Below are 12,043 nucleotides of genomic sequence, written 5' to 3'. Positions count from 1 at the left end.
ATAATTAATTATCAATAATATTCTAAAAAAATAAAAAATAATACTAATCATTTTAGAATCATTAGAATATTTTTCTAAGATGATTCATATTAGTTTTTTATTTTTTAAAAATATTATGATTATTAATTATAAAATTAAGGATTTTTTTGAAGATATTTTCATTCAAATTGAAAAAAAAATCACCCAAGGTAAAAACAAATATAGAGAATAATACCATTTTGATAAAAAAAAAATAGTATTCGGAATGAGTTTTTTTTTTTTTTTTGATAAAATGGTAATCTTTTAGTTTGTTTTATGTTGATCCCTATTTTTCATTCCCACTAAAATGTGAATCATAATTAAACTTATATTCTTAAATCTATTTTTTATTTAATAATAAAAATTAATTTAATATTTCACCTGCTTGGATGGATGAGGTGGGGCCTCCTTGGAGTTTTAGGGCATGTGAATCCCATGCCTTAATCATGTCCACTTGTGCATCTGGTGGCTGCGCCCCACCCATCTGTTCTTGGAAGACATCAATTCACATCACGTGTAAACATTCATGTCATGGTGTTATGATGATGACTAGTGTTGGTCCATGCAGCGCCTTTGCCATACTTGCTACTGAGGTGGCATGTGGTCAGGAGATATAAACACATCAAACCTGACTCAATTTAGCACTATGGTTTTCCATTGTCAAAGGAATAACATTTCGGATCCAAATGTTATATCCAAACCCGATCCGTCAGCGAAGTTAGCCCCTCCCCCACCCACCGATAGCGATATCGGATCTACTACCCTGCTCGGCCGTCACCCGCCTCCGCGTCCCTTCGGTGCCTCTCTCCGTCCTCGAGATCGGCGCCTAATGCTTTGCATCGGGATTCGCACTCGCCCGCGAGGAGACAAAGTGTGGCTTCCCATTCCCATCCTGTTGGATCGAAGAGTTGGTAGATTGGGAAAACGTCGCCTCTCCGCCGCGGCCGAAGGGCATGAGATGGGCCATGCGAGAGAGGCCCGCCCTTCTCGAGATTGAAACCCATACTGATTTTGCCGAAGACTTCAAAACGGTTTCTTGTTCTTTTCTGTTCCTTAATTCATGACTTGCTTAAATATCCTTGGTCCGCAAGATGTAGTCTTTACTTGTTGTCCTCGATTCCCAAGTATCTTCTTTGAATCTTTCGGTCGTACTCTTCTTCGCATCCTGTTGATGTTCTAACAGTGCAGGCTTTGGGTGTTAGAAGCGATTTGATGATGAGGAAAGGGAAAATTGCTGAGGAGGAGCTCTTGAATCTCTGAATAACAAAAACAGGCCTTTGTTCCTGAATCTCTGAATCCTTGCGTGAATCCTTTGCGAGGGTTGAACTCAAATTAAGGGTAATGTCTAGACTCCACATTATTTCATCTCACTATACAGAATCTTACCATGAATGATTATCTTTATTCTCTTGTGTTCATCGCATATTAATAGATTGCTACATGTCTAAACATTGGCATATAATTTTTGTTTTGATTTGGACAATTGTTTTCGCGAGCATTAGTGTGCGAGATTATTAGCAATCATAAATGTTAAAGGCAACAATCACTTATGTAGTCTCTAACCAAAGAATTTTTCATAGTTCTCCCAAAGCATTCAGCATGTGATATTTGTGTTACATGATTCTTATAGATCTTGCTTTTGCACCTAAATCTCCAATCAAAATTTTGTCCATTATGATTTTGGCTATTTTTATCTCGTTATGTATGCTTTCTTTTGCAACAGGTAGGAGAATTGTGGACAAGGCAATATTGAAGATTGAAAATGAGGGACCTTTTGTGCTTAAACCGACTTTTACTTGTCACATTGGTGACTCTTCTCAAGAGTCCCTTCACAAATGTCCTTTTCAAGATCTTCTCCACAAAAATCCACTGAGAAGCCTTTACATGTCAGTTTAAATCAATTTTTCGATTTATTGTTCTTCGTATTTCCTTTTCCTTTCTCTTAATATTTACATATTAAAAAAATAAAAATAACAAAATTCAACATCTGTAAATTCCCAAAATTTAAGCCACATACTTACCTTGTACTCACTTTAAATTAATAAAATATCCTTATCCATGCCAATTTTTGCTTCATGCTTCCACTCATCTACAGAGATGGATAGGTTTAGTGTGGGTAATAATGTTTAGGTTTCAACCAAAGGATCTGAACTGTTGTTTTTTAGACTAATGAACCCATGAAAACCATCTCAGCACTGGGCATGGCTGCATACATTGACCCATAGATCCTTTATCAAGGGAGCCTCATATACTAGTTTTGTCCTTTTTAGCCCATGAAAGATGAGTTGGTGATGACTAAAATAATAGAACCTTCAGAATGGCTGAACCAACCAAACTATATGCTCTAAGTCTTCCTCTCTTGCAGCTTTACTCAAATTATTTCCAATTTTCCATCACTGATTCTATGGCTAGGTTTTATACATCTTAATTTCTTCACAACATTAATGATCTTGACATTCTACTAGTAATTTTGCTTGTTCTGTTGCTTTTACATGGGCATATATGGTTATATGTCCATTATATACTGGTGTAGATTGATATATTTTTCCTTTCATCAGAAAGAGGCTCATAACAGGACCCTACAGATTCTTGTAGTGCCAATGTACAACCTAATGATCTTGATGCCATACATGCTTTTAGGTTGATGCAATGCCCTTCAAGTGAGAAAGGGAGAGATTTTTTTTTTTTTTTTGAACTTTATTAGCAGCAATTATGCTTGATTTTATGTAAGGAACATGTCTTTATATTTACAGGCAAAGCTAGGTACATCTAAATTTCTAACATCCACTGTTCTTGTCCCTTTGAGTTGATGAAACTAAAGTGGTACGATAGCTGGGTCAATGTAATAAGTCACTAATCTAAGGAATGATGGGATCAATAAGAGGAAAGTAGGGAAGAATGAACAAGAACAAGTACTCTTGCTTCAATGCTGATTAGCCTATGGCAGATGGCCGATGGATAAACAAGAACCTACAGAATGGACAACATCATCATTCATCCATCTGCATCCTCAATATTTGATAATTTGCTTCTTAATGAAAGTTTTGAGCATCCTTCGATGATGTGACACGCAGGTTTGTCACATCAACTTCGTCAATTTATAACAGCTGTACCAGAAAATTTGCTAGATCTCTTAATCTTGTTTTAATTCATAGATACCATTATGCATTGTTCCCAACGTCTGAAGTAGGTTTACAAGGGCCACTCAGCCATACTTCTGAATTGATGATGCAACAACCTCTCATGTCAGAAATAGACTTGAATGCATAAGATAGAGATCGTGTGGGAAGCTAACGCCACCACTGTGCTTGGTCTTAAGTTTAGGTCATCTTCTTCCCTTCAGAGAAAGCAAGTTTAGCCAGCCAGCACATTTATTTTCCAGTGTAGATTGCTCTTTTTCCCTGTGTTGAGGGAACTGAGAAGAGGACAATAGGTGGTCCATATGCCAGTTGCTATCTTGAAGGAACAATGAAATCACTGGAAGGGTAGAGTAGGATAAGGGACCAGCTTTGTCCGCTGACTTCTGATAAAGAGCCGGTAGTAAAGTTCTCATCAATGAAATACTGGTAACTGTTGGCTGTCACTTTCCCATGTATCACTTTGTTGCCTTGCCTGTCTGAAATCACAGTTGATTGATGCAAAAAGTTGTTAAGCCAATTCCATCCTTTTCTGATTCTTTTCCTGGACCCCATAATTACTTGGTTAGCAAGAGGCAGTACTATCTATCTTCTTTTTCCATTTGCTGAGCTTAAATAGGACATCTCGCATTGTTGCAAGACTGTGTTCAATGTTTTTTTCCTGTTTACCATTGGCTTTATTTCCATTCTGTCTCTTTCAATTGCAATGAACAGTGGTATCAGTGAGGTTTCTGTTTCAGTTTGCTGTCTGTATACTGGTTTTTGAATTGCTAATTGTCTATTTACTCATCAGCTTCTTGTGAAATCTGACATCCATGTATAATTAGCAATAATGGTTCATTTCCTGTGATAGGTAGCTGAAATATCATTAACCAAAATGCTTATTGATACAGTCATCACCCTTTATTTCAGATATATCAGCAACCAGCATTGCTGTTTGATGGACAATGAGAAGTGCCTTTCATGGCATTACTTCAGCAACCAAAACACATACTGCTACAGCATTAGTTCCTAAAGGATAGAAAGAAATAGTTCGTAGTATTACTTTAAATATATCAACGGACCAACACTGTTGCTTATGATGGATAGTGAGTAGTTCATCATATTCCCTGATCCTAAAGTTTGGCCTTCCTTTCCCTATTTTTATGTTACTTCTAAAAGAGTAGTTTTCTCCATATTTGCTCTACGAACAAATTTTCTTTTTCACAAGTCTACCTCAGATATGGAAGAAATGATATAAATGCTATTGACTGTAGAAGTTTGAGTTGGTAAGAATTGTCGGTCCACTTATGGTGTAGGGCTGAATGACCAACATGTATTAGGATTAATCTTTGTTCTTTCATTTTGCCATCTCCATTTAATCTTAAAACAATTTAAATCCTTTTCTTTAGTTCTATGTATTTCATTAATCTCCCTTGTTTAACATGAGTTATTTGCTTGTTTTCATCTATACGATTAATAAACTACTTGAAAGCTTCTTTAAATTATAAGGTAGTTTTAGTACAAAAACAAATAGTTGATGAGTTTTCCAAACCTTTTATCTAACTATTTATCCCATTGTTTTCTATTTGGAGCATATAAAGGTTCACATAGTTATTACATGTGCAAATTCTTGATGACAAGAAGGAACTTATTTTTCATTTTCCTTTTTCTCAAATTTGCATTTACACATTGAAACAATTCATGTAATCTTGTTCTTCTTTAGTTTAGATGTGATGTTCCACTGTTTTAAGTGGCTAATACATCAATTCTTGCATCAATAATTGTCCATAGTAACAACCTACCATGCAGCAAGATTCTAGCTTTCAATTGTAATGAACTGTATCATTTGTTAGTCACATTGGTGACCAATTACCCCTCGTTGAGCCAAAGGTTTTTAGCATGTCATAATCATCACACAAACAATTCTGCAACAGAGTCAGATAGGATTCTAGAATCTGTAACAAAGACAAACTGGGCAGATCACTATTTCATGCAGGAACAAGAACTAACTTTATTCGCAGAACTGAGTTGCTAGTGCACACAGTAGATTCTTCAGTGTCTTTTCCTCTACTGCTAAGCCATACTATTATCTGATGTCTGCTTACAGACAGGGATGCGATCTCTCTTCAGTGAGGGAAGGACGCGATCTCCAGGCCCTTGCTGCTGATGAAAGGGATGGGGGTCTCGTAAGCGCTGAAGAGGCGGTAAGAGGAGACGAGGGAGAGCAGCACATAACACGCCACCGACGCGAAGGTGATGCCAACAGAGGTCGTCGCCCTCTTGCAGAAGCTGCCGAAGACATTGCACTCTTTGCTCCACGTTACCTTTACGTCCCCGTAGTGTGCCAAGTACATTATCTCGGCCGACATCGTTCCGGCTGCCAGGATTGCGTATGTCAACACCTGCCACAAAACATCTCAGTTACAAGGAGGCAGCGTGCAGTCCTTGAAACACATGTGAGAGCTTGGAAGTAGCTGTGCAGACTACGAATCTAGCAAGTAAATACACACATATTTTGAGGACTAGATGGATGATTGAATTAGTATTTAAGATTAGATGGATTACATGGTTTAAGATCCGTCTTATGGAAGTTATTAGGTTGCTGATCTATTGGATTAGATCATGACAATTATCTCATCTCTCACTCGATCATCTCATGCTTGTCTTTATCCTTTCCTTTCTTGGCCTACTTGCAGTAGGAATGCTTCATTTTTATGATTCATGTGCAGCCTAATAGCTTTATTTTTCTTGATTGTAGACTCCAGAAAATAATAAGAATCCATATGATTCAGAAGACTCTTTTTTCGATCTTCAAGATTGGAGCTGATGAACTTTCAGATTGGAGAATTGATGCTTCAATTTGTTGTTCGTCTGTAAGATATCATTTCCTCTGTTTTTCTTTTCCTTTTAAGGCAATCTTGGAAATTAATTTCTGATTCCCTTTAAAGCTTTGAGGTGTTGATATAAACAGGATTAGAGACACTAAGAAGAATATTGAAAGGCTTTCTGCAACAGACAGAATGGTTCCGTGTTGATGAGTACTTGACAGAGTGGGATTAGACTGCTTGCCTGGTCTAAGAAGAAGAGAGTCCACGAACGGGACAGCGTCATGGGGCGTGGCACGGCGACGTAGAACGCCGAGAACAGGGAGTACGCCGCGCAAACTCCATTGGCGTACACCAAATACCTGTTCGTGGACGCCATGAAAACCAAGGCATGTTACAGCCGTCAGCCGTGGAATGAAGGAAGAGGAGAGGGAGACTGGCTTTACTTGAAGGCGGTGAGGTCGGCGTAGGAGATGGCGCCATAGTCGTTGTCCTGCGCGTTCTTGAGCATGATGACCAGCGCCGCCACGCAGAGCCCCACGGGCGTCACTCGCAGCAGAGTCTCCGCCGCCCTCCCGTCGCCACCGTCGGCCCCCCCGCTCGCGGCGGCCTCCTCCCCGCCCAGCGCCACCGCGGTCACGCCTCTTGCCTGCTTGTTCTGCTTCCTCTCCTCCTCGCTCATCGTCTTCATCATCCACAATCTTGCGCTGGAGTGGAAGGAGATGCAGGGAGAAGGCAAGAAGAGTGTCAGTGTTGAAGGGGTTGAGGAAAGTGTTTGGTGGGGTGGGGAAATGCCATTGAATGCGGTATGGTTAACAAAGAAGTGGCACTGCGTGCAGGCTCGCACGCATGCATGCCGTGGAGCTCCACGTGTTGATCACCGTTAGTAGGTTTTGGCGTCCGAGCTCCCGCAAGGTTCAGGATTTCTTGTCCCTCTTAGATTGTGGCATGTGGATCCCAGGGTTTGTTGGACCTATCAAAGCCTAGAGAGCCTAAGGGCCTAAAAGCCTTTGCGTCGGTTCTAGTCAATTCATAGGGGCATTTTTATCTTAAAAAAAAATTTATTATCCGTTTTTATCAAATAATATTTTTAATTAATTTTTACACAAAGATATATATATATATATATATATAGTCACATTTCACTAGTCATTGTTACCTTCTATTCTCGTTATCTCCCTTCGTAATTGTCATCTCTGCTCTCGTCACGAGAAGTGTGTCATGGAGAATCATTACACACATGTAATAATTTTATCAAATTTATTATTTTTATTTAGTTATATATATATATTTGATAATATATTTTATTTTATTTTTATGTGTTTTTATTTAAAAATTATGAGCAAAAATAGTTTGTAGGATTATAGTGTTGCTCATCAAAATAAGTAAAATTATCTTAGAACAGTCTAGTTTTGTGTGTCAAGTTCTATTTTTGGAAGTAAAATATCAACCATCTTAGCACTATAAAATCACTTGGATTATATAGGGCTAGACGAGGGTCTGGGATAGTGTTGGATATTGGTTTGATTCACAAGTTTGTATGTTAAACTTATGAGAACTTGCCAACATGCTTGACACCTGATAAGCGGTCGTTTGTGAACTTACGATTGTTTATTTGCATTTTACGGTTCTTATTTTCACCTTTCTCTTTTTTCTCTTTTGTATGGTAAATATTTGTTGAATTGCTTATAAGGTTGTCATCTTTGTTAGATGTTGCGACTGTCTATCTCTCATTTTTTGAACTAATTATTTTTCTCCTTTATAAGTCATTTGGGACTTGAGTGAGGTTACAACTAGGTTAACCTTTTGCAAATGAAAAGTATAAAGACATCTCATGTCTTGAACAATTCCGACTAAGTTTATGACATTATGGTATAAGAGTAGATAAGTAGTTCGAGCAAATAGTGAAAGTTCACAATCATGCTATGGTAAAACACTATGACGAATCGAGCAAGATAAGGCAAATCAGATCATTACCCTAAGCAATCGTAGGAGGGTTGCAAATGTAAACTCGTTCTTAAGTTGTTGTAGCTGCTTAAGAGGATCACGACATAAAAAATAATTAGCGAAAAGTTGGCTATTCTCTATGAGCAGAGGAAACGTAATCTAGAGCGTCAATCGGGAAAAGAAATTATAAAAAGATACTTACAATTGCAAAAACCTACCATGATGTTCTTAAAGCGAGTATAAAAGAATTATACTAAGACCAACGAATGCTTCTTAGGGTAGAGAACTTACAAGATAAGGCAGAATCTCGAATCAAGTTGAATCCCGAGTAGATCGATTGATAAAAGACACCAAAGACTCTATGCAACATATACACGAAGTTGTGACTAAACTCATGTCTAGGATTACATTGCTTACAATGGATCTCAATGTGGGAGGGAGTAACACCTGCGTTACTCCATCACAAAACTTGAGGGCGCCCGAATTACATTATTACGGGGGTGTTAGGGATGTGAAGGAGCTCGAAAATTTTTTATTTGATATAGAATAGTACTTCTAAGCTACGAGGCCTAATTATGATGAAACCAAAGTTTTGATAGCAACCATGTATATGAATGAGAATGTAAAACTTTGGTGGCAAACATGTTGGGAAGAGATTCAATAAGGTCAGTATCGAGTGGACATATGGGAGGACTTGAAGCGAAAGTTGAGAACTCAATTCTTACTTGATAATATGAAGTTTGTCACAAGAAGAAGACTAAGACAACTCCGCTAATATACTTCTATTTAGGATAACATAGTAGTTTTCAGTATTGATGTTGAACATATAAGACGTATCTGAGAAAAACAAGCTGTTCACCTTCCTTGATAGCTTAAAATAATGGGCACAATATAAACTACATCGAAGGAATATTATCAATGTGGTCGAGGTAATTATAGTTGTGAAAAGACTCACCGACTTTGTTTCCTTATAAGATTAGGGGAAGAAGACATAATCTTCGAAAAACCACTCATTTAAACATTCTCGAGGGAAGTAGTTTTGAATCGAGCCAAAGAAAATGAGTTCCCACAAATGGTCGAGTTCGAAGGCAAAGGCTCAAAACTTGATGGATGCTATTGCACATGGTGAGAGAGTGCCCACAAAAATAAGCACTCAATGCATTGATAATATCAATCCATCCCCCCAAATCGAATAATAATGGTAGGCCGTCGCCCTTAGTCTGAGTAGTTCAAAATCTAGTAGTGACAATAAGTTGTAAGGACTTTGGATGGCAACAATATGTTTATTGAATACATTACGGGGCCAAGTGAGGGAGTACATGAAGATGAAGTAACAAAAATAGAGAGCAATGAGCTGATGTACATGGATATCAAGCCAAATGATCGAACAACCCATGAGATGGTAGACACAAGCACTACCCACAATTTCATTGTCGATTGAGAAGCAAGGTAACTCGAGCTAAACATAAAGAAAAGCCCAAGTCAAATGAAGGCTATGAACTCGAAGGCTAGGCAGATCTTTGGGTTGACAAAGGGGGTTCCTATTAAGATTGAGATGTGGAGGGAAAGCACAAACATGATGGTGATGTTGCTAGATTACTTCCAAGTGATTCTCATAATGGAGTTTGTGCACATAAAAAAATTAGTGTCATTGTCATTCATAAACTCCCTATGTCTGATGGGAGGTAATGACCCCAACATAATTCTAGTTTCTTGAGGAGGAACTAAGGGTCCATAATAAATATCAATTTTACAACTAAAGAAGAGGGTGTGCACAGATGAATTAACTTTTATGGCCATAGTAAAGCGAGTCACTTGATGTGGAGGCTACTCATGAACCTGCAGTGGTGGTGAATATTTTGAAAAAGTTCACAAATGTTATACCACCCGAGTTACCAAAAACCCTATCGCTACACAAAGGCATGGATCATTGTATCGAGTTGGAGTCGAGCATGAAGCCTCCAACAAGACCATACCACATGGTCCCTCCAAAGTTAGCAGAGATTATGAAGCAATTAGATGAACTATAAGGTCTCATATATAGTTCTAAAGCACCATTTAGAGCTTCAATCTTCTTCAAGAAGAAATAATATGGAGCATTTGATTATACATCGATTATCAGACCCTAAACAAGATGACGGTAAAAAACAAGTATCCCATCTTGCTTATCATTAACTTATTCAAGCTACTAGTAGGTGAGCATAACTAAAGGCGTAGAACAAAGACTACTTCTGTTACCAGGTATGGAGCATTCGAGCGTTTGATGATCTTTTTAGCTTAACCAATGCTTTGACCATATTCTGCGCTCTCATGAACTAACTGTTTAAGGAGTATCTGGACAAATTTATGATCATATACTTGGATGATATCGTCGTTTATAGCCAAGTGCTCAAGGAGCATATTAAGCACATTCAAATAATTTTTAAGATTCTTAGAGAGAATATTTTGTTCGTGAAAAGAGAGAAGTGTTATTTTCTCAAATAGAGATTTTATTCTTAGGGTATCCAATTTGCTAAGGCTCTATTCGAATAGATATATTCGAATAGATAAATCAAAGGTGTAGGCTATGGTAGAGTGGCAAACACCAAAGAAAGTATTAAAGCTAAGGTTCTTCCTTGGTTTTGTCAACTATTATTGGCACTTTATAGTTGGGTACTCAAAGCACGTAACTCGACTGACAGAGTTATTGAAAAAGGAGCAACCTTGGAATGGTCAGACAAATATAAAGTGATATTTTAAGACATAAAGGTTATTGTGTTAAAAGAATTGTTACTCAATTTGTTATATTATGGGAAGCCTTTTGAAGTCTATATATATGCTTTGGACTTTGATATTTGAAGAGTACTTAGGTGGGTCACCCGATGATCTACAAGAGCCATAAGATTAAGCGGTGACATCCATTGCACAAAAAAAAGAGATGATAGCGATCCATTATTAATGAATATGGTGGGCCAATCTTCATGGAACGCGATTTATGATAAGGTAGATAATATTGTGTTGAGTTACTTTCAAACTAAAAAACCTGTAAAACTGAAAAACCGCGCGTGTTAAGGGATGTGTGTTACCTAGGGAGATCGTATATCCCTGAAAACCTACAGATATGTAGAAGAGGATGAAGAATGTCAATTGTCCTCCTCTTTAGTGGTGATCCACATGGTAAGGGTTCCGAAGACACTCCTTAAATTGCTGCACAAACCTCCTCTTCACGCGTACCACGAGATTAAGAAGGGGCCGACCCTTCTTATTGTCCACACGTCCTAAAACTAGGACTATTGACTGAGGATGAGAGGGAGAAAGGAGTATAGGAGGTAGCAGTAAAAAGGGGGTCTAGCATATATGTAGGGAAATCTAAGAGTGACATTATATGTACAACGAAAGAACAAAAAGAAAAAAATTAGATTTTCATAAAAAAAAGTTTCATCATCGTGCGAAGATTAATATGTATAAATCGAAAATCGTGCATATACGAGAGATGTGTTTAACATAGAGAGATCGTATATCCTTGAAATCCTACAAATCTATGGGAGAGAATGAAGGAGGTCAACTATCCTCCTCTCTAACGGTGATCTATACGGCAAGGGCTGTGAAGATGTTCCTCAAATCACTACCCAAATCTCCACATGCCTCAAATAGGGGCTATTGGCTGAGGAGAAGAAAATGAGAGGAGAATACGATGTGGCAGCCAAAAATGCCTAGCTTATGGCCCTTTGGTTCCCTTCTATCAATTTAATCGTAATGGATTTTGCTCTATTGGATACTAGATCTCCATCCAACTACTCAAGCCTCTTAGATTAGTGAATTTCTACCCAATAATCTTTCATTATCTCTTATTAAATCTCATCTATATGATCCAATAATTTATGGGCTTATTAGATATCTAATAAGATAAGAGGCTCAAGCGGATATCTTATATTCAAATATCTACTTGTCACAACACCTACCATATATATATGACCCTCTAGGCCCAATATCAAGCTAACCGCAAATCATACCTGTTAGAACTCTTTTTGGCTTAGTGAATTATTATCTCCATAATAATTCACTTGATTCATCGACTACAAACGTATTAGGCCACTACATTGTGGTCCCTAGACAATACAAGGGAATCTAATCCATTGGACATGTTTATCTTCA

General features: G+C 37.9%; 1 protein-coding gene and 1 long non-coding RNA gene across 3 annotated transcripts; one reads left to right on the top strand and one right to left on the bottom strand.

Moving 5' to 3' along the window:
- Positions 1 to 848: 848 nt before the first annotated feature.
- On the top strand, positions 849 to 4,473 carry LOC135675123 (uncharacterized). 2 transcript variants are annotated; one of them, XR_010513817.1, is made up of 3 exons: positions 849 to 1,049; positions 1,207 to 1,356; positions 4,068 to 4,473. It is a non-coding gene; the product is annotated as an uncharacterized LOC135675123 (long non-coding RNA). The 2 variants fall into 2 exon arrangements; XR_010513816.1 differs by lacking the exon at positions 4,068 to 4,473 and adding an exon at positions 1,742 to 1,898.
- Positions 4,474 to 5,016: 543 nt separating this feature from the next.
- LOC103985541 (CASP-like protein 2A1) lies at positions 5,017 to 6,756 on the bottom strand. The gene is made up of 3 exons (XM_009403269.3): positions 6,409 to 6,756; positions 6,207 to 6,324; positions 5,017 to 5,539 (listed from the first exon to the last, which is right to left on the bottom strand). Exons 1-3 carry the CDS (start codon positions 6,654 to 6,656, stop codon positions 5,264 to 5,266), a joined length of 642 nt encoding a protein of 213 aa, XP_009401544.2. The 5' UTR covers positions 6,657 to 6,756; the 3' UTR covers positions 5,017 to 5,263.
- Positions 6,757 to 12,043: the final 5,287 nt, after the last annotated feature.

Source organism: Musa acuminata, chromosome BXJ1-5 (genome assembly GCF_036884655.1).
Source record: "Musa acuminata AAA Group cultivar baxijiao chromosome BXJ1-5, Cavendish_Baxijiao_AAA, whole genome shotgun sequence".
In the NCBI taxonomy this organism is placed as follows: domain Eukaryota; kingdom Viridiplantae; phylum Streptophyta; class Magnoliopsida; order Zingiberales; family Musaceae; genus Musa; species Musa acuminata.
This window is presented reverse-complemented; position numbering and strand designations above follow the sequence as displayed.